Source organism: Callithrix jacchus, chromosome 9, assembly GCF_049354715.1.
Source record: "Callithrix jacchus isolate 240 chromosome 9, calJac240_pri, whole genome shotgun sequence".
Classification (NCBI taxonomy): domain Eukaryota; kingdom Metazoa; phylum Chordata; class Mammalia; order Primates; family Cebidae; genus Callithrix; species Callithrix jacchus.
The window spans coordinates 113,089,693-113,113,297 of NC_133510.1; the positions used below are offsets into that span (position 1 = coordinate 113,089,693).

The 23,605-nt window shown below is 39.1% G+C and overlaps 1 protein-coding gene across 10 annotated transcripts in view; it reads left to right on the plus strand.

Moving 5' to 3' along the window:
- The window catches only part of IFT81 (intraflagellar transport 81), a 103,221-nt gene that overhangs the window by 57,709 nt on the left and 21,907 nt on the right, over positions 1–23,605 (plus strand). For 8 of the 10 annotated variants that reach the window (XM_009004605.5, XM_078337249.1, XM_035257559.3 and 5 more), the window contains 3 exons: positions 5,867–6,016; positions 13,271–13,399; positions 14,983–15,072. In XM_009004605.5, coding sequence (XP_009002853.1) covers positions 5,867–6,016; positions 13,271–13,399; positions 14,983–15,072 — 369 coding nt within the window. The remainder of the gene's footprint in view (positions 1–5,866; positions 6,017–13,270; positions 13,400–14,982; positions 15,073–23,605) is intronic. The other 2 variants (XM_078337247.1, XM_078337246.1) reach the window with 1 other exon arrangement.

Genomic DNA, 23,605 nt, shown 5'->3' on the forward strand with positions numbered 1-23,605 from the left:
ACATTTATTCTTTAAAAGAAAAATTTGCAGGTTATTAGACTCCAGGTACCTTAGTATGACTTAAATTTTTATATTTATTTATTTATTTTTGGAGACAGTTTCACTCTTGTTTCCCAGGCTGGAGTGCAATGGCACAATCTCAGCTCACTATAACCTCCGCCTCCTGGGTTCAAGCTATCCTCCTGCCTCAGCCTCCCAAGTAGCTGGGATTACAGGCATGTGCCACCACGCCTGGCTAATTTTTTGTATTTTTAGTAGAGTCAGGATTTCTCCATGTTGGTCAGATTGGTCTCGAACTCCCAACCTCAGATGATCCACCTGCCTTGGCCTCCCAAAAGGCTGGGATTACAGGCATGAGCCACTGCACCCAGCTTAAATTTTTAATTTTTAAAGAAGTTTCTGTAATGCAGTCATTGAAAATTTGTGGTGTGAAGGCTGCATTCCTTAGTATTAAAACTAACTTAATCATGTATAGAAAAATATTTTGAACTTTCTTCTTCTAAACCACAGTGTATTCCTCAGTTCTTTCTAAGTTTTATTTGTTTGCTTTTTGTGAGACAGAATCTCACTCTGTTGCCCAGGCTGGAGTGCAGTGGCACGATCTGCTCACTGCAACCTCTGCCTCTTGGGTTCAAGCGATTCTTGTGCCTTAGCCTCCTGAGTAGCTGGGATTACAGGCATGCACCACCACGCCTGGCTAATTTTTTATATTTTTAGTAGAGATGGGATTTCACCATGTTGCCTAGGCTGGCCTCAAACTCCTGAGCTCAGGCAATCTGCCCACCTCAGCCTCTCAAAGTGCTAGGATTATAGGCATGAGCCACTGTGCCTGGCCAGTTCTTTCAAAGTTTAAGTCACATTTTAAAAGATGTCTAAACTAGGAATTGGAAGTTTATTTTTGTGTGAAGAATTTTTAATCTTAGTATTTTAAAGGAATTTTTGTATACTCAGAAATCAAGTATTTTAGAAAAAAAATTTTAGAAATGCTATACTTTCTATTTTACTACTTTATAATTTAGAATTATTGATATTAGAATTTGCTTTAAAAGTTTGAAGGAAAGGCTGGGCTCAGTGGCTCACACCTGTAGCCCTAGCACTTTGAGAGGCCAAGACAGGTGAATCACCTGAGGTCAGGAGTTCAAGACCAGCCTGGCCAATATGGTGAAACCCTGTCTCTACCAAAAATACAAAAATTAGCTGGGTATGATGGCACGTGCCTGTAATCCCAGCTACTCAGGATGCTGAGGCAGGAGAATTGCTGGAACCTGGGAGGCAGTGGGTGCAGTGAGCCAAGATTACATCACTGTACTCCAGCCTGGGTGACAGAGGGAGACTATCTCAAAGAAAAAATTAAAAATGGAAGGGCAGGGCACAGTGGCTTGCACTATAATCCCAGCACTTTGGGAGCCTGAGGCAGGTAGATCACAAGGTCAGGGGTTTAAAGCAGCCTGGCCAACATGGTGAAACCCCATCTCTACTAAAAATATAAAAATTAGCCAACTCATGCCTGTAATCCCAGCTACTCAGGAGGCTGAGGCAGGAGAATCGTTTGAACCCAGGAGGTGGAGGTTGCAGTGAGCCTAGATTGCACCACTGCACTCCAGCCTGGGTGACAGAATGAGACTCCATCTCAAAAAAACAAAATTGGAAGGAAAAATGCCAATGTGGGTCCAGCACAGTGACTCATGCCTGTAATCCCAGCACTTTAGAAGGCCAAGGTGGGTGGATCACCTGAGGTTAGGAGTTCGAGACTAGCCTGGCCAACATGGTGAAACCCCATCTCTACTAAAAATAAAAAAATTAGCCTGATGTGGTGGCAGGTACCTATAAACCCAGCTACTTGAGAGGCTGAGGCAGGAGAATCTCATGGACCCAGGAGGCAAAGGTTGCAGTGAGTGGCGATTGCGCCACTGCACTCCAGCCTTTGTGACAAGGGCAAGACACCATCTCAAAAAAAAAAAAAGAAGGAAAAAAGAAAAGCTGGGCAGGGTGGCATGTGCCTGTAGTCCCAGCTCCTCAGGAGGCTGGGGCTAGAGGATCACTTGAGTCCACGAGTTCTGGGCTGTAGTGCGCTATGCTGATAAGGTGTTGGTTCTAAGTTCAGCATCAATATGGTGACCTCCCAGGAGCAGAGGACCACCAGGTTGCCTAAGGAGGGGTGAACCAGCCCAGGTCGGAAATGGAGCAGGTCAGAACTCTTGTGCTGATCAGTAGTGGGATGACGCCTGTGAATAGCCACTGCAGTCCAGCCTGGGCAACATAACAAGACCCTGTCTCTAAAAAAAAAAAAAAAGAAAGAAAGAAAGAAAGAAAAGAATACCAATATGATAATAGAGCTTGTGTTGGATTAGTGGCTTTGAGTGAATTTTTTCTTTTTTCTGTTTTCCAAAATTTCAGCAATATGTTCATTACTTCTATTATTTATAAAATTATTTATTAACTATCCTCCAAAATTAGCATTAAGATGCACTGGGCATTAAAAAGGCTAAGATTCTTAAAGAATTATCTCACATTAGGTAATATGGAAACTTCCCTTTGTTGTGGAGTGATATGTTTAAATATGGTAGGCCAAGTTCTTACTATAGACATTTTCTTTGTAATGTATCTAATAAAATATTATTAGAGCAGAGAAAATTATTTTATGTTTTTGATACAGGGTCTCACTTTGTCACCCAGGCCAGAGTAAAGTGGTGTGATTATAGCTCACTGGGTTCAACCTTGACCTCCTGGGTTCTAGTGTTCCTCCCACCTCAGCCTCTCAAGTAGCTGGGACCACAGGCACATGCCACCACATCCTGCTAATTTTTTGATTTTTTTGTAGAGATGTAGTTTCACCATGTTGCCTAGGCTGATCTTGATCCTAGACTCAAGCAGTTCCTCACCTCGGCCTCCCAAAGTGCTGGGATTATAGACGTGAGCTACCTTGCCCAATCACAATTTTTTATATAGTACAAAAATCTGATAATTACTAGTACTCTTAATCTATAAGAGAAAGTGCTTTTTTTAAGTATTATGTTCTGTTTCAGAAATAGAAATTTCTGACATTTGCTTCTGGAGTTTGCTTCTCACATTGAGGAATACTGTAGGAATACTATACAGTCATGCATTGCTTCATGACAAGGATACATTTAGAGAAATGCATTGTTAGGCAGTTTTGCTGTTGTGTGAACATGACAGAGCCTACCACACAACTAGGCTGTGTACCATAGCCTATTGCTCCTAGGCTACAAACCTGTGCAGCATGTTACTATACTAAATACTGTAGGCAACTGAAACAGAGTGGTAGGTATTTGTGTATCTAAACATATCTAAAACTAGAAAAGGTAAAGTAAAATTATGGTGTTACAGGCTGGGCACAGTGGCTGACGCCTGTAATCCCACCACTTTGGAAGGCAGAGGTGGGTGGATCACTTGAGGCCAAGAGTTCAAGACCAGCCTGGCCAACATGGTGAAACCCCATCTCTACTAGAATTAACAAAAATTAGTCAGACATGGTGGCAGGCACCCGTAATCCCAGATACTCAGGAAGCTGAAATAGGAGAATTGCTTGAACCTGGGAGGTGGAGGTTGCAGTGAACCAAGATCATGCCATTGCACTTCAGCCTCAGCGACAGAGTGAGACTCTGTCTCAAGAAAATATATATACATGGTGTTGTAATCTTATAAGACTGCCATCATAAATGCAGTCCATCATTGACCGAAACATTGTTATACAGCACGTGATTATACTTTCACCTTGAGTCCGCACCTTTGCACATGCTGTTCTCTCCTCCTAGAATGCAGTTCCTTGCCTCTTCTTCCTTTCTCTAACACACTCCTACTTCTTCGGTCTTGGCTTATATATACCTTATTCCAAGAAGCTTGCCATATCCCACCTCTTCTACTTCCCAACCCCTGCATTTCTGTCTTCATCCCTACCCAGGTTAAACTCCTGTTACTTAATTGTAGGGCCTATTCAGTTCTTGTAGTGTTTGCCATCATTTTAAACTTCAGTTCAACATTTGTTTTCCCCACTACTCCTTAAGCTTGATGAGGGCAAGACCTGTGAGTGTCTTGTTCTAAGCAACTCTACATTGTATCCTCTGTGTCTGGCACAGTGCCTAAAACATAATTGATAACAAGTAATACTTACCAAATTAATTGCTTTATTTGTTTGTTTGTTTGTTTATTGAGACTGAGTCTCGCTCTGTTGTCCAGGCTGGAGTGCAGTGGTATGATCTCAGCCCACTGTAACCTCTGCCTCTGGATTCAAGCGATTCTCCTGCCTCAGCCTCCTGAGTAGCTGGGATTACAGGTGAGCACCATCACGCTTGGCTAATTTTTGTATTGTTAGTAGACACGGGGTTTCACCATGTTGGCCAGGCTGGTTTCAAACTCCTGACCTCAAGTGATCCAACCGCCTGGGTCTCCCAAAGTGCGGGGATTACAGGCATGAGCCACCACACCCAGCCTTGAATTCCTTTAAATATTATGCTTGCGGCCGGGCGCGGTGGCTCAAGCCTGTAATCCCAGCACTTTGGGAGGCCGAGGCGGGTGGATCACGAGGTCAACAGATCGAGACCATCTTGGTCAACATGGTGAAACCCCGTCTCTACTAAAATTACAAAAAATTAGCTGGGCACGGTGGTGCGTGCCTGTAATCCCAGCTGCTCGGGAAGCTGAGGCAGGAGAATTGCCTGAACCCAGGAGGCGGAGATTGCGGTGAGCCGAGATCGCGCCATTGCACTCCAGCCTGGGTAGCAAGAGCGAAACTCCGTCTCAAAAAAAAAAAAAAAAAATATTATGCTTGCATTGTTTGCTCCTTCAAACTCTAGTGGGTATTACTTAATAATGGGGTCTTTCCATTAGAGTTATAACTTTTTTTCATTATTAGTTATAATTTTGATATCATGAGTAGGTAAATAGATAAATTAGATAACTGAGTTTTCACTAACTTGGGATATTCTTAGCTTTTTAACGTTTGGGATGGGTACCATTTCAGTGTCTCAGATGCTTGACAGCAATATATAGTCACAGTACATTTCTTAAGTGATAAATAGTAGCTGCAAATGCAGATGGTTCTATGGCTATGTTAATCCCAGCGGTTCAATGGACTGCTACCAAAATAGTACAGTACTTGAGATATGTCATGATAAAACTACAACCAGGATTGTGGTCATTATTTCCTACTTTTTCTTCTTCTTTTTAAACCTTTTTAATTTTATAAGGTTGTGTTTCTGTTTTCCTAATCCTTATTTGTAAAGTCTAAAATGAATAGCTTTTAGAATATTTAAGGCTAGGCACAATGACTCATGCCTGTAATCCTAGCACTTTGGGAGGGCAAGGGGGGTGGATCATTTGAGCCCAGGAGTTCAAAACCAGCCTGGGAAACATAGTGAAATCCTATCTTTACAAAAATGCAAAAATTAGTCTGGCACCACCTGTGGTCCTCCTACTTAGGAGGCTGAGGCAGGAGAATTGCTTGAGCCCAGGAGGTTAGGACTGCAATGAGCCACAATTGCACCACTGCACTCCAGCCTGGGCAACAAAGCAAGACCTTATCTATATATATATATATATATATATGAATATATATGCATATTTTATATGTATACATATATTATACATATATACAATGTATACACATATATGTACATATAAGACATATATAATATATACATATATTTAGATGTGTCAAAAAATTAAAAACACAAAATATTTTAATTCAGCAATTAGTCTTTCCAAGTTTCTAATAAAACTAAGTTACTATATATGTGTGACACATGTTGTGAAGTAGAGAAGAGACAATTTTTGAGTTTATACAGATATATGATATTTAGCTACTACTTTTCTACTCATTAGATTACATATTGTGTTTTTTTTACAGTTCAAACAATATGTCAATAAACTTCGAAGCAAGAGTACAGTTTTCAAAAAGAAGCGTCAGATAATAGCTGAACTTAAAGCTGAATTCGGTCTTTTGCAGAGGACTGAAGAACTTCTTAAGCAACGTCATGAAAATATTCAGCGACAACTGGTAATACGGTATTATCTTGGGCTGCTATAAATACAAATGCTAGGAGGTTTATGGGTTACAGCTTTATACTGAGGTCATTGTTTTTATGAGAAATCATAAAAGTATTACTTTTCTCTGATTAATTACAGAGATGTCATGTAAGTGGATTCATTTATTTTTAATGTAGCAGTAAGCGCTGGCTTTTTTGTGTGTGCTGTCTTTAGGGTTGTTAATAGAAGTTGAATTCCAAGTAGGTTTTTTTCGTTTGGTTAGTTAATATGAGTGACTGTAAAATCTTTTTTTTATCATGGCCTGCTAGGCAGAAATTTCTAAGCAGTGACTTCCAAGAAGCTTTGGAAAGAAATATCCAGGGAAATGCTATGTGGAAGTCGGCCTCCAGGCTTATTTCTTATGTGTTTGTGCCTTTGTTGTCTGAAAAGAGTTAAACCCAAAGTAGTCCAACAGCAATGTTATTCTTATTGTGGCTGCCAGTTCCTCAGGGTTTTCTTCATTTGGCTTTTTTTTTTCCTTTCACCAATGGGGAAACTATTTCATCTGGGTGCTGGTTTACCAGCTAGCAATAATCTGATAGAGATAAATGAAATGTCAACCAATTGTGTTTTCTTTTAACTGGCAATACGTACTGTCTCATATTGTCTCATGCTGATGAATATTATTTGCTTTTAGGGAACTTAAGATTGAAAATTTATTGTGAATCAACGTAGATTCTGACAGCACTAACTTTAAAACTGATAATAGTAACTGCATTATTTTTTACTTCAAAATATTTTCTAATTTCCATTGTGATTTCTTTGACTTTTTGGCTTAAAATCAAACATTTGGAGGGTTTTCTTATGAATTTCTAGGTTGTTTCCATTGTGACCAGGGAGCACACTCTGATTTCAGTCCTGTGAAATTTGTAGTCTTGCATTATGGCCCAGTGTTTTGGTAATTGTTTCATGTGCAATGAAAAGAATGTATATTCTGCAGTTGTTGTGAATAGTATTTTATGTATGTCAATTCAGTCAGTGTGTTGGCTATGATATACATATCTTCCATATCCCTGTTGCTTTTTTGTCTGCCTGTTCCATCAGTTACTGAAAGAAGTGTGTTAAAAATCTAACTATAATTATTGCATTGCTGCTTTTTTTAGTTCTATCAGTTTTTGCTTTATATTTTTTTCTTAAGTTGGGTCCCTAGAAGCGAGCTCAAGAAGGGAATTCTTTGTGCTAATGATTTATTGAGGGAGTACCCTCAGAAAGAGGGCAGTAAGGCAAGCAGATGAGGCAGCAGAAAAAAGCCAAGCAAGAAAGGACATGGTCTCAACTGGAGTTGGCTTCATTCTGATCCCATGATCAACTTTGGAACAAATTGCACCATAGAGTTGATTCCACCTTGATGCAAGGGGGATGGCCTTTTGTACCCCGTGGCAGTCAGTCATTTGGTTGTGGTCAAGTGTAACCTTTTAGGTGAGACAGCTCCCATTTGGCTGAAGGCATTCTGGAGAAGGGGGTAACTATGAGCTATTTGGCAGTCAGCACTCATAACAGTTTGCAAATGAGGTCTGAGTGGGGCACCAGCAACATCTACTACAGTTCACCCCTTGAACTAGTAGGTTCTACTTATTTGTCATGTTAAATTTACTCCACCCAGCTATAGCTTCTATAGGATTCTGGTTGGTAACAATTTCTAGGAAAACTTATAGGAGAAAGATTAGTGTGACAAATGGAAACTCTGATTTCCACATTTGTTTCCAAGGACATAACTGATACTCAACATCTCCTTCCTTTACTATCCATTCTAGAGTTCCCTCACCTCAGCTAGCACCTCCTCTGGCTTAAATGACTTAATTGGTGGGATGACCCAGTTCCTCATCCTTGAAAAGTGTGAGACTCCACTAATCATTCCCTTACCAGGCCATGCTGCTATACTTGCCCATTTATAGTTAAAACTGGGCATGGGAGTGCCAAGATATGCCCTAATGGATTATCTGAGTCCCAGATGTATTTCTTCCTATCCCTATTATATAGCAACATCTGTATAGCCTTATGATGTCCTGCTTTCTTTGCCTGCTGGTCTGTTGACATGAGGAGCCCAAGTGACCAGATGGTAGTCAGAACATTAAGTGTCAAGGGCTTCTTAATGTGCCTTCTGATGGAAGCATGCCCACTCTGGCAATTAGAGCATCTATACCCACAGCTGTCTGGATAGGAAGCATAATTCCCTAAAATGGATCATTGGGGATCATGGTTAGTGGTGACACTTATACTTTAATCTCATGGTTCTGAGACCTATGCTTTCTATTGAGAACATAGCACCATATCATGGGCATTGGTTTAAGGTGTACAGTGTCCTAATGGTAGAACTCATTTTCACAGGCCATCAGTTCCAAGCTGGGGCCTTGCCTTCAAGACACTGTTCCACTATTCTTTCAGGCCATCAGCTTTTCAGATAGTGTAGTATATGATAAAATCGCTGAATTATATGATCATATGAACACCATCATAGTTCCTTTGCTGTAAAGTGTGTCCCTTGGTTTGAGGTGATATTATGTGAGATTGCACATCAGTAGACTGAATGCTCTAAGCTCGTGGATAGTAATGCTGACTGAAGTACAATGGGCAAGAAAGGCAAACCTATACCTAGAATATGGATCAGTCCTATTAAGGATGAAATCTCACCCTTTTCAAGGCAGAAAGGGTCTGATGTTATTAAATTGCCACAAAATAGGGGGTTGGTTTCCTCAAGGGATGATTCCATACCTAGAGCTCAGGATCGGTGTCTGTTGCTGGCAGGTGAGACTTTTGATGTTGGCAGTAGCTAGATGAACACTGGTGAGAGAGAGCCCATGCTATTTGGCTCATATGTAACCTCCATCTCTACCAACAAAGCCATTCTGTTTATGAGTCCATTTCTAAGCACTGTGTGGGACAGTGACAGAGGCTGGCTGACATCTGCTGGCCAAATCATCCTTTCCACTTGGTTGTTTAGTGCCTCTTCTGCAGTGGACATTCTCTGATTTCAATGTAATGAAAAGATCTTTATACTTAGTGCCTACTCCCATAGGTTCATCCATAAGCCTCTTCCCTAGACCTCCTTGTCCTTGCAGTCTTGCATCCAAGCTGAGCCATTTGCCACTGCCCAGAGGATACAGGATAATCTGAGGATTCAAAGTTCTCAAGTGGGTCTATCCAGATACCCCATCCCACACTCCACCCTTTTTCTTCTCTGTCAGGGCCCTGACCTCAGCATAGAATATTTGCCTAGACTAAGAATTCAACTGTCTCTGGAGTTTTGCCAATCTTAAAATTAAGTCCTGCACCTGGTTTTCAGTTCCCTCTGCCCTGTTGCCATGGGAAACAAGGATTTCTTTAAAGCCCTTAAGGAGATTCTATAACTTCATCACTTTGCTTTTAATTACAAATTAATAGATTTGAGCCTGTTATTTTATCTCTTCAACCATCAGAGAAGGTTAGTGATAGCCACCCCAATTCCATAGTCCTTATAGTTACTATTTCTCCTCAAAAGTCAAAAACATTACACCATCTAGTGCATCTTTGTATCAGTTCAGATCCTCCAAGAAGCAGACACTGAGATGGGATTACACATACAAGAGATTTATTGAAGGAGACACTTGTGAAGGATAAAGGGAAGGGAGCAGGAAGAGGCAGGGAAAGCCTTCAGGCTCTGATACAAGTCTGACACCTGTGAAGGAAGAGGGCAAAGGAAGGGAAGATTGGGCAGAAAGAGCCTCAGACTTCAACACAACTCTGAGCAAGTTTTGGTCATGTTGAAAGGGAGTTCCTGAGCCAGTCACCTATTAGAGGAGTCCCTTGTCAGGCAGGACTGGGCTAACACCAATACTGCTAATATTAGTACTAATAATACTAATACTGTGCTCAGTCATTGGCTGAGAGCAGCTCCAGGGAAGCATAGGTTTGGTACAAACATAATGATGGACCCAGAGGGGCAGCAGCTATGGATGTCAATCAGCTCTGTTCCTCTCAGCCGATTCTCTTGAAAGCAATCTGTCCCATACATTTTTTTGGCCGCTGCAATCCCCATCCACCTGTATTCCCCAATTCACCACAAGTGAAAGTCTTTGCAACTGCATTGCTGCAACATGCCTGGGACTATCAATACTCTACCTGCCACCAGTGATAGAGTCCTTAGTTCCATTCAGCCAGTGAGTGATCGCACTCTAGTGCTTATGCCAAAGATTATGATATACACCCTTGACTGATTACAGTCTTCGCTAAATTTTTACTTTTGCTGTGTCCTGGGCAATGCAAGAACCTAAAACACTTTAACTTTGTTTACCTCATACCCATATTTAGTGTTATTGTTGATAATATTTTTTAAATTCTAAATACAGTTTTCTTGAGAAGGGGTATTGTTCTGTTGCCCAGGCTGGAGTGTATTGGTGCAATCACAGCTCACTGCAGCCTCAATCTCCTGGGCTCAAGTGATCCTCCAACCTCAGCCTCCCAAGTACCTGGGACTACAGGTATCCACACCCAGCTAATTTTTGTATGTATTTTTATTTTTAGAGATGGAGTCTCACTATATTGTCCAGGCTTGTCTCAAACTCAGGGACTCAGGCAATCCTTCTACCTTGGCCTCCCTGAGTGCTAGGTGTGAGCCACTGTGCCTGAGCCTAGATATAATTTAAATACTGCATGATATTATATTCAGTATTATTCTAGATTATCTGCATGTTTACTCTTTTCATTGTTTTTCTTTCCTTCCTTCATCATCATTCTTCTATTGGTTTCTGTCTAATGAGCTCACCTGAAATACTTAATTTAGTTCAGGTCTGCTGAAATCTCAGTTTTTGTTTTTCTTAAGACACCTGTATTCTACCTTCATTTTGAAGCACATTTTTACTGAATGTTGACTTTTTCGTTGGCAGCTATTTTCCTTTAGCACTTTAAAGATTTAATTCCCATTGTCATCTGGCTTCCATTATTTATTTTGTAACATCAACTGTACATCTTGGTTTTCTTTTTTGTTTAAGGGAGTATGTTATTCTTCAGTTGTTTTTAAGATCTTCTCTCTGTGTTTGGTTGTTCAGTGGCTTTACTATGACTTTTCTAGGTATGATTTTATTTTTTATTTACCTGACTTAGGGTCTGTAAAGCTTCTTGAATATGTGGCTTGATGTCTTTGTTTTTGAAAAGTTCTCAGCCAATATTTATTTATTTATTTATGTCTTTCCTTTCTTTCTTTCTCTTTCCTTCCTTCCTTCCTTCTTTCTTTTGTTCTTTCTTTCTTCTTTCTTTTTTATTTTTAATGACAGGATCTCACTCTGTTTCCCAGGCTGGAGTCCAGTAGTGTGATCTCAGCTCACTGCAGCCTCGACTTCCCAGGCTCAGGTGACTCTCTCACCTCAGCCTCCTAAGCATCTGGGACTACAGGCCCGAACCACCACGCCCAGATTTTTTTTTTTTTTTTTTTGGTCGTTTTTGTAGAGACAGGGTTTTGCCATGATTCCCAATCTTGTCTTGAACTCCTGGATGCAGACGATCCACCTGCCTCAGCCTCCTAATGTTGGGATTATAGGCATGAACCACTGTGCCCAGCCCAGTATTTATTTATTTATTACTATAATTTCATTCTGTCCTCTTTTACTTTCACTCCAACTACATGCATGTTGGACATTTTCACCATTTTCCATGTGTTTCTTATGGGTTTTGTGGGTTTTCTTTTTCTTCTTTTCATTTTTTTTTTTTTTTTTTTGAGATGGAGTCTCACTCTGTTGCCCAGACTGGAGTGCAATGGCATGCTCTCAGATCACTGCAACCTCTGCCTCCCAAGTTCAAGTGATTCTCCTGCCTAAGCCTCCTGAGTAACTTAGATTACAGGTGTGCACCACCACACCCAGCTAATTTTTGTATTTTTAGTAGAGACAGGGTTTCACCATGTTGGTCAGGCTGGTCTTGAACTCCTAACCTCATGATCCACCTACCTCAGCCTCCCAAAGTACTGAGATTATAGGTGCGAGCCACCACTCCTGGCCTAATTCCAGTCTTGCACATATAACATCTTGACCTCTCCATTTAGATATCTAATATATATTTCAAATTTTTAACATGTCTAAAAATAAACTTCTGATCTGCACCACTTCCTCAAACTGATCTTCATCTCAACAAATAGAAGCTTCATCCTGTTAGTCTCTCAGGGCAGAAACCTTGAACTCATTCTTTGCCCTTTACTTTCTTTCACATCCCTACATCTAATTTGTCACAATTATCTTGTTGGATCTGCCTTCAGAATATATACAGAACCACTTCTCATTACTACTATCACCACCACCCTGATTCATGCTATCATTTTCTCTAATTTGAACTATTGAGATGGTCTTCTAATTGGCCTCCCTGCTTCTACCTAGTCTGATCTCACCACAGGTATTAAAGTGATCATTTTAAAATTGCTCTACTCTGAACCTTTCAGCAGCCTCCGATCTCATTTTAAATAAAACAAAGCTCTTTTATCGGCTTAAAATAAGATAATTTATTATCTAAACTAGGATACTTTTTGAGAGTGCAAGGGGACAATAGATGTACACTGAGACCTAGCAAACCAGCTGAGCCCCATGTAATCCCTTCTTCACCCCCACCTTATTCTAACTGTACCTCCTTACTGTTTCTTGAACTGGCCAAGTTTGCTCCCAGCTTTTGCACTTGCTGATTCCCTCACTTCCTACAGGGCTTTGCTCAGATGTCATCTTCTCAGGATCACCCTCTCTAACTACCTGTGGTTATATTATGTTCATTTATTTACTTATTTACATATTGCTTATTTATCCCACTACTAGTAAGCTCTGTGAGGGAAGGGATTTTTTTTTTCCTGTTCTGTCTACTGCTGTATATCTGGCACCTAGAACTGTGCTTGGCACATTTAAATATATAATAAATATTGGATGAGTGAACAAATGCAAGTACAGCTAATCACTTGAGAATTCATTCATTCATTCACCAAATGTTTATTGAATGTATCCTATGTTTTAGGTTCTGTGCTAAATATATAACATTATTATAAAGTCTACAACTAGAAATACTTCCTATGCACCTGAAGATACTGTAGGTTTATAATATATATAAAGGCATGTAATTGAATGAAATAATTGAAGTCAATGAAGATTGTCCTTTAGGATTCTAAACTAATTAATTCTATTTACATTTTTTTTTTGTTATGTATGAAATTTATATATTTCTTATAGAAACCAGCAAGATTTTGATGTTGTTTTGTGGCCTTTTTGCTTTTTATTTTTAGGAAACTATGGAGGAGAAAAGGGGCGTATCTGGATATAGTTACACCCAGGAAGAGCTAGAAAGAGTATCTGCACTCAAGAGTGAAGTTGATGAAATGAAAGGACGAACATTGGATGACATGTCTGAAATGGTGATTGATTATACGTTTATTTAAATTTTCTTTTATTGTGTAGCTAGAAGGCAGGTGTTTTGTGTTTGTTTTATATTCTGTGAAACATTCAACTGTTAATTTCTGCACATTATAATATATTCTTTCATCTGTCTCTTTTTCTTTGAGGCAGAGTCTCACTCTATTTCCCAAGCTAGAGTGCAGTGGTGCAAACTTGGCTTACTACAACATCCACCTCTGGGATTCAAGTAATTCTCATGCCTCAGCCTCCCAAGTAGCTGGGACTACAGGTGTGTGCCACCATTCCCGGCTAATTTTTGTATTTTTAGTAGAGACGGGGTTTCACCATGTTGGCTAGGCTGATCTTGAACTCCCGACCTTGGGTGCTCCACCTGCCTCGGCCTCCCAAAGCGCTCGGATTACAGGCATGAGCCATTGCACCCAGCCTCATATGTCTTTATCAATCTCTTTTGAAATCTTTTCATTCTAGTAAGATTGTTCAAATTCTAATCGTTTATACATTTTCTGTTTTTTTTTATGTCCAAAAGTTATAGAACATTAAAGAAATATTTAAGAAGGAAAATATTTCCCAGATTATACCACCCTAATAGAATTATTTCATTTCTGTGTATATTCTTAGTATCTTTCCATTTTCGGGACTGGTATTCAGTCAGAATGTACTAGTACACTTTCACCAGGCATTAAAATGTTGAAATCTTATCTTACTTGTTGGTAAATGGCTGCTCCAAACCCTCAGAGTACCCCTTTCCAGTTGCCTTGTCCATATTGGTCATTCCCCCAGAACCCTCTGGATTTCATCACAATCTAACTCCTAAAAAGGTTAGCATTTAAGACCCTATTCAGGCTGGGCATGGTGGCTCACACCTATAATCCCAGCACTTTGGGTGGCCAAGGCAGGTGGATCACTTGAGGTCAGGAGTTCAAGACCTGTCTGGACAACTTGGTGAAACCCCATCTCTACTAAAAATACAAAAATTACCCAGGCATGGTGTCACACGCCTGTAGTCCCTGCTACTCAGGAGGCTGAGGCATGAGAATCACTTGAACCTGAGAAGCAGAGTTTGCAGTGAGCTGAAGTGCAGACTGCACTTCAGTCTGGGCAACCAAGCAAGACTCTGTCTCAAAAAAAAAAAAAAGACCTGTTCATCTCTCTGACTGGTGTCCATTCTGATGGATTATTACTTATGCTCTTTGGACCATACTATAGTATTTTGAATATCACTCCATCTATATTTATGTAATTTTATATGCCTACATAATTATATATTTTTATATAATACATCATGATTATAGTTGTATAAGGCAATTTTTAAATTTATTTTATTTATCCAATGTGAGATTATAAAGATTTTTCCCGTAATGATTTACAGTCTTGAGAACTGACATTTTGAATTATTAAGTAGTATAGTATTCCACCTTGCTGAGGAATCAGAATTTACTAAAGTACTTCTCTATTGTTTGGCACTAAAGTAGTTTATAGTTTTTTACTCTTATATTTAACACTGAATTAAATATCTTTATGTATATAGTATTTTTCTTTTGAATTCTTTTTTTAGTTGTTATATTTTTTGTTTAAATGACAGGTAAAAAAACTGAATTCACTAGTATCTGAAAAAAAGTCGGCTCTTTCCTCAGTTATAAAAGAGCTACGACAGTTGCGTCAGAAATGTCAAGTAAGTGAATTTGATTTTATGATACTTTTAGTATTCTATCTTATTCAGATGTGCTAGTTAGACCCCTGAATATTTTACTTGGGTAACATAGAAAATTATTATTATTATCATATTGATTTGATTCTTCAGAAGAGAATTAAAACATAACATACAGGCCAGGTGTGGTGGCTTATGCCTCAAATCCCAGCACTTTCAGGGGCTGAGACAGGAGGATGATCACTTGAACCCAGGAATTTGAGACCAGCCTGGGTAATAGCAAGACCTCATCCCTACAAAAAATAAAAAATTAGCTGAATTTGGTGGCATGCACCTGTAGCCCCAGATACTCAGGAGGCTGAGGTGGGAGAATTGCTTGAGCCCAAAAGGTCAAAATTGCAGTGAGCCATGATCATGCCACTATACTCCAGCTTGGGTAACAGAATGAGACCCTGTCTCTCCTGCAAAAAAAAAAAAAAAAAAGACCTATAAAGGTTTTTGTTTAATTTATGCTACTTATTTAGCCATACATTATTGGGGGCAGAGGAGAAAGAGAAAAAGCAGTGTGAGCCGAAATCCACAAATTCAGCCAGAGGAGATTTTTTTCTTTAAAGCATATGCATGTCAGAGCTATAAATATGAAGTCACATTCTTCTGAGTCCAGGTAAAAGCTCAGAGTCTGCCCACAAGTGCTGACAAGTTAACTTTACATTAACGAACTTGCTTTCCTGGGAGGCATGGTGCACAGCAAACTATGATAGATTATGAGAAGTGATGAAATACCATTACTTGGAAGCTAGTTCTAACCACTGCTTTAAAGATAAATTGTCAGAAGGTAAATGCCCTCCACAGATCCAGATCAGGTGGCATTTGACACTAACAGTTGTTCACTGTTTTTATTACTATTTATTTTTTTAACTTGTTTAACTATATTTATACTTGAAACTATAAAAATATATTATGACACTTTTAAAGAGCAGGAATACTTAAAAATATTTTATAGTACTTAACTTTAATGGATAACCCTCAACTATTAGGAAATTTTATAGGGAAGTGTTAGTAGATTTCCTTTATATGGTACTTGCAATTTTTTTTTAAATTTGAATATTAACAGCTGTTTGAATATTAGAGCATCACAACTGTATTAGTCCATTCTTGCATTGCTGTAAAGAAATACCTGAGACTGGCTAATTTAGAAAGAAAAAAGTTTTAATTGGTTCATGGTTCTACAGAACCATGACGCAGGCATCTACTCAACCTCTAGGGAGGCCTCAGAAAGCTGACAATCATGGCAGAAGGCAAAGAGGGAGCAGGCATATCACATGGCCAGAGCAGCAAGGGGGTGGAAAGAGGTGCCTCACACTTGTTAACAACCAGATCTTGTGAGAACTCACTCGCTATCACAAAACAGCACCAAGAGAATGGTGCTAAACCATTCATGAGAATTTCACCTTCATGATCCAATCACCTCCCACCAGGCCAACCTCCAATATTGGAGGTAACAGTTTGACATGAGATTTAGGCAAGGACACAGATCTAAACCATATCAACAATGAAAGATGTCTAACTTATATTTATCTAAATCTTTTATAGTCACCTAAAACTAGAATAGCATCTTGAAAAGTGTCATGTTCCAATAAAACTTTATTTACAAAAAAAGATGATAGGCTGCATTTGGCCAGCTCACCATAGTTTGACTCCTACTGTATACAATAGCTACAGATGAAGACTGATAAGGATATGTTATGTTATGTGGACATTCAAATATCATTGGGGCATTATAGTCAGTCATATGGTTTTTCAAAATGGAACCTTTTGGCAAAGGTCTGAAGAACACAAAGTAAAATCCTCTCAATCTACAGAGTAGTTTCTTTTCTGGAAAATTTAACGTATACATTTCTTAGGAGCAGTTCTATAAATTCTAAGTATTTAAATGGAATAATTACATATAATTGCTAATATGTAGGAAAAACTGAAATATTCATATTTTATTTTATTCATTTAATTTTTTTTAAGTAGAGATCTACTGTTGCCCAGGCTAGTCTCAAACTCCTGGGCTCAAGCATTCCTCTTACCTCAGGCTTCCAAAGTGCTGGGATTATAGGAGTGAGCCTCCACACTCAGCCTGTTTATATTTTAGAGTATGCATTCTGATCATTTTAGTTTCACTGAAATATCTATTATTTATTGATTAAATTTTCATAGAAAAGTAAAATCATATTCTTAGCAATAATTAAAACTTTACAGAATTATTCAAGGAAAAGAATAAAAATTATTTCTTTCAGTACCCCCAGCACATAACTTAATAGCTCCATATGTATTTTCCAGAAATTTTCTTGGAATTAATGAACAGATAATTATTTAGTAACTACCTTACATTTGTTCTCCACACTTTTTTTCTACTTTCTTAAAACAAAGGCTTTTTTCAGGAGGTGGGAGAACTGAAACCAACCTTAACTGATACCAAAGTCACAATACCTGCTTCCTTTTTTTTTTTTAACATTTGCTTGCTGTACCTTTTTTGCCCACTTTGTATTTTCCACTTTTAAAAAAGTATTTTGCCGAGGTGGGTGGATCGCAAGGTCAAGAGATCGAGACCATCCTGGTCAACACGGTAAACCCTGTTTCTACTAAAAATACAAAAATTATCTGGGCATGGTGACACACGCCTGTAGTCCCAGCTACTCGGGAGGCTGAGGGAGGAGAATTGCATGAACCCAGGAGGTGGAGGTTGCAGTGAGCCGAGATCGCGCCATTGCACTCCAGCCTGGGTAACAAGAGTGAAACTCCGTCTCCAAAAAAAAGAAAAGTATTTTGTTGCTGTTGTGTCTCTTGAATAGATCTTAAATTAGGTTTTACTGTGTGATATCATCTGGAAGGTTTATATTAATAGATAAATTTATATATTTATTAATATGCAGATATATTTGGTTTTGGTGGTATTACTTTATGTTTGGCTTTCAATTTTAAAGCCTGTAAAAAAACTCCTCCTTTTTCCCTTCCTTACTCATCCCCCTACTTCCCTCCCTTGTGTGTGCATGTGTGTGCTAGCTTATAGTTTAGTTTTAGCCTTTTAACTCTATTATTCATCATTTATTTCTTTAGATGGCATCTATTAATCCCCACTTTGAGAAGTCATGAAATTGGTATATTTCTTGCTCCTCCTCCCTTCCTCTCCTCTCCTCTAGCACCTGATTTTAGTAGATTGTATTGTCTTAGTGTTTGCCATTATACTTTGAATGTGCTTATACTATGACTTGCTAGCTTTAAATGATATTCTTTGACATTCCCCCACCCACCCCTAGCAATTAAAAAAATGAGAAAACCAGCTTACTTATTCTACCTTCCACCTCCTTTTCCCTTTCTCCTTCCTTCAGGCTTTGTTGTATCATTTCTGTCTTGTCACTGCATATAACATTTACATTCTCCTCTATTACCCTACTTCTCACTTTGGTTTTCAGCTCTAGACCTGTAATTATTAGATCCAGTGCTCATTAAAAATCCATTGACTGCCCTTTGTCTCACTTCTCTTTTGATTGCCTAGAACTTGTCCTCTAGTTGAGTCCTCAAAAAAGACTCATAAGAGCAACATTCCCTGATGAGTTATTGCAAATTCTAGTTTATTGCCTAAACATTTCAACAACCGTTTCAATATTAGATCATGCTTTCTTTCCTTTGGGATTTTTAAAATTGTAGCTCCACAGTCTTCTAGGGTTAAATGTAGCTATGGAGACATCTGAGGCCAACCTAATTTTTTTGGTAACTTGATCTTGAAAAGAGTGTCTATTTTCTAGTTGTTCAGTGTAGGGTTCTCCATGTGTTCATCAAATCAGGCTTATGAAAGTCGTGTTCTAAACTTCCTAGTGAATGGGTAAAATGTTTCACTGAAACTTTTTCAGATGAAGAGTTGTGTAGATGGATGGTGATAATGGTTGCCCAACATTGCAAATGTGCTTAATGCCAACTAAATTGTACTCTTAAAAATTGTTAAAATACCAAATTTTGTTATGTGTATTTTATTACACCAAAAAACAAAACAGGCTGGGCACGGTGGCTCATACCTGGCAATCCCAGCACTTAGGGAGGCCAAGGCAGGTGGATCACTTGAGATCAGGAGTGTGAGACCAGCCTGGCTAATATGGCAAATGCCATCTCTACCAAAAAATACAAAAATTAGCCAGCCGTAATGGCACCTGAGTCCCAGCAACTCAGGAGGCTGAGGTGGCAGAATCGCTTGAACCTGGGACGCGGAGGTTGCAGTGAGCTAGATTGCACCCCTGCACTCCATCCTGGGTGACAGAGCAAGACTCCATCTCAAAAAAAGAGAAAACAAACAAAATCTTTCCGATTAAAAAACAAACAAACAAAAAAAAAACAGCCAGGAGTAGTGGCACATACTTATAGTCCTAGCTACTTCAAGGAACCAAACAAAACAGAAGGATTACTTGAGCCCAGGAGTTCAAGACCAGCCTGGACAACATAGTGAAACCCTGTCTTTAAAAAAAGAAAGAAGAACCGGGTGTGGTGGCATGTGCCTGTAGTCCCAGCTACTCGGGAGGCTGAAGTGGGAGGATCGCTTGAGCCCATGAGTTCTGGTCTGTAGTGTGCTATGCCAATCGAGTGTGCACAGTAAGTTCAGTAATATGGTGACCTCCTGGGAGAGGGGGACCACCAGGTTTTCTAAGGAGGGGTGAACCGGCCTAGGTCAGAAACGGAGCAGGTCAGAACTCTCGTGCTGATCAGTAGTGGGATCGTGCCTGTATTGCCACTGCACTCCAGCTTGGGCAACATAGCGAGACCCCATCTCTTAAAAAAAAAGAAAGAAGAAAAAAAATGTTGGATTTTATGTTCTGTCTTTATTTTTTAACTTTATTCCTTATTATGGTATAATAAGGAGGCTTTTTGCCTTAGAGTATTATTTTGTCTACTACTAACCATATATGCCAGCTTTCTTATTATTAGTATTGCTTCTTTATTTCCGTTTACTTTCAGCTTCCTATGTCTTTATTTTTGTCGTATATACATCTCATAAATAACATATAGGGCCAGGCAGCAGTTGCTCATGCCTGTAATCCTAACACTTTGGGAGGCTGAGGTAGTAGACTCTCTTGAGCCCAGGATTTCAAGACCAGCCTGGGCAACATAGCGAGACCCCATCTCTACAAAAAGTAAAACAATTAGCTAAGCATGGTAGCACACACCTATAGTCTTAGCTACTTGGGAGGCTGAGACAAAAGGATAGCTTGAGCCCAGGAGTTCTAGATTATAGTGAGCCATGATAGCACCATTGCCTCCAGCCTGGGTGACAAAGCAAGACCTGGACCCTAGGTAGATAAGTAGATAGACAGGTAAGTAGGTAGGTAGATAGGTAGGTAGGTAGGTAGATGTATTTTGTGTAAGTGTAATTTCTTAATATCCAGTTTGAGAATCTGCCTTTTAATTGGTGAGTTTAATCCCATTTCTGTTTACTCTGATTTTTGAAGCATTTGAATTTTTTTCTATTTTGTACATCCTATTTACTGCGTTTTTTTTTTTTTGCTTCTTTTTTCTTTTTTTTTTAACCATCCATTGTACCAATCCTGTTTTCTTTTCTCTTTTTTCCCTTTTTCTTTTTTTATCTTCTATTCCTATATGATTTACTCTTAGGTTTTTATCTCATATGTATTCCTCACTTAACAGAGTCTAAAGTTGTTAACATCTCCACAATACAGAAACTTTAGAATAATTTAACACTCTCTCCTACCTTACCTGTGTGTTGTTATCCTCTGGCATTTTCTTTCTTTATTTTTACATCTCTAAAAGTAGTTGTCATGGTGGTTATTAGCATTATAATTACAACTTTATATAACATTTCGTGTTTAGGTTTACCTATATATGTAGCAGTTTTCACCATCACTGCTTATGTTTTACTCCCTACTTCTGGATTCAGTTTTCTTTTTCCTGAAATACAATTTCCTCGTTTTGTGTGTGTGCATGTGTGTGTGCATGTGTGTGTTTAGTGTTCTCAGTAAAGAATCATTATGATAAGTAAATCATCTTTTTTTTCTTCTTAAATAATGGCTTGGTCAGAAAAAAAAAATATTTTCATTGCTTTCTTTTATTTTGTTGAAGGGTCTGCTATCAGTTTATCATTTATTTTAGGTAATATCTTCCCTGAAACTGGTTTTCATATTTTTATCTTTTTTTTTGGTGTTATCCAGATTTCACTACCATGCTTTAAGTGTATATTTAGTTTTAATTACTTTTCCGGAATATGAGTTTTGTGTCTTCCATTAATTTTGAAAAAAGTCTACATAATACCTTCAGATATTTTCTCTCCCATTTTTTGTGGTCTGTTTTCCAACTACTCATATTAGAGATATGTTAGAGATCTTTATTCCGTTCCCTGTTATTTAATCTCACTTTCATATTTTTGTCTTTCTGTGTTGAACTCTAGGTAATTTCTTCAGATCTGTGTTTTAGTTCATTATTTTATTTCCTTAATGGAGTCTAATATTATGTTTATTCCATCCACTTCATTTTTAATTTCAATGACTGTCTTTTTTTTTCTGACTTTTTCTTTCTTTCTTTCTTTTTTTTTTTTTGAGACAGAGTTTCGCTCTGTTGCCCAGGCTGGAGTGCAATGGTGCGATATCAGCTCACTGGAACCTCTGTGTCTCGGATTCAAGCCATTCTCCTGCCTCAGCTTCCTGAGTAGCTGGGACCACAGGCATGCATATCATGCCTGGCTAATTTTTGTATTTTTAGTAGAGATGGATTTAACCATGTTGGCCAGGCTGGTCTCTAACTCCTGACCTCAAGTGATCTGGCCACCTCGGCCTCCCAAAGTGCTGGGATTACAGGTGTGAGCTACTGCTCCTGGCCTCACTTTTTGTAATCTTTTGTTTTCCGTTTCTCCTTTATAATTTTTATTATTTTAAACATATTTATTTGGAATATCTCTAGAATCTAAAGTTCATTTAGGTATAGTCCTGTTATTTACGTCTTCTGATTCTCACTCCTAATGAATAGATTTTTTCCTTATATGTTTTATACTTTGGGACTGTGAGCTTTCATTAACAGAATTTTGTCTTGAATCTTGGCAGCCAGGATGGAGGGTGTATCTCTCTAGAGTGGTTTTGCAGTTTTTCTGCCAGGTATTTTAGAAATATCACAAACTTGGAGCTAATATTGAGTTAATTTCTCAGCTTGGAAGTTCCTAGACCATGTAGGTAGGGTAAATTCAAACTCCAAAGGTGCCTAAGAACAACTGTGATCAGTATCACAGCTGCATAGTGATCAATCTGACCATAAGACTTACAACCAGGGCCGGGCGCAGTGGCTCACGCCTGTAATCCCATCACTTTGGGAGGCCAAGGCGGGTGGATAACGAGGTCGAGAGATCGAGACCATCCTGGTCCACATGGTGAAACCCCTCTCTACTAAAAATATAAAAAATTAGCTGGGCATGGCCTGTAATCCCAGCTACTCAGGAGGCTGAGGCAGGAGAATTGCCTGAACCCAGGAGGTGGAGGTTACAGTGAGCCGAGATCGCGCCATTGCACTCCAGCCTGGGTAACAAGAGTGAAACTCCGTCTCAAAAAAAAAGACTTGCAACCAAGAAAGGCTTTTATCAACTATAGCATCTTGATCTCATTGAGAGACCAGCAGCTACCTAAGTACATAGCCTCTGTGACTCCTTTTCCCACTTTGGAGGTAACTGTCACCTTAGAGAGCCTTGGATGTCTGTAGGTCACTTCGATACATAGAAGCCACAGCTGCTTTCTGACAGCAATCTTTTATTCTGTACTGGCGACCCCAACCCAGATGCAGTCCCACACAAAAGCAGCATACACGTTACTCATCTATGCTAACTGTTGGATTTCTAAGGAAACTGTGTTGTGTGAAACCATGCAAGGTCATTCTCAGGATGGTGTTAACCCTTTACTCACAGGTTCGCAGGTTGAAAACAACTTAAGATTTAATATGTGGTCCTCAGTTCTAACTTCCCACTTTGCACAGACCTAAGGCTTTTCATCTGCGCTGCCTGAACATTAAAAGCACTATGTTACCAAGACTGGCCATTCCCAATTCCTTTCACCAAGGGTAGCCATAATGTTATAGTTTGTTTACGGTCCTTTTAATTTTTTTTATTTCCTTGAGAGTTCAGTTCAGCTCTGGATTTGAAAGAATGTTGCTCTGTCTTACCAAGCATTTGTAGATGCACCCATGCATCACTTAATGATGAGGATATGTTCTAAGAAATGCATAATTGGGTGATTTCATCATTGTGCAAACACCCCGGAAGGCAGAGGTTACGTTGAGCCTAGAGCATACCATTGCACTCCAGCCTGGGCAACAGGAGCAAAATACCATCTCAAACAATAATAATAAAAATAATTACACCAGCCTAGATGGTATAGCTTGCTTACATTTGGGCTATATGCTAGATAGTCTGTTGCTCCTAGGCTACAAACCTGTATAGTCTGTGACTATACTGAATACTATAGGCAATTATTACATCATGGTAAGTATTTATGTTTCTATACCCATCTAAACATAGAAAAGATACAGTAAA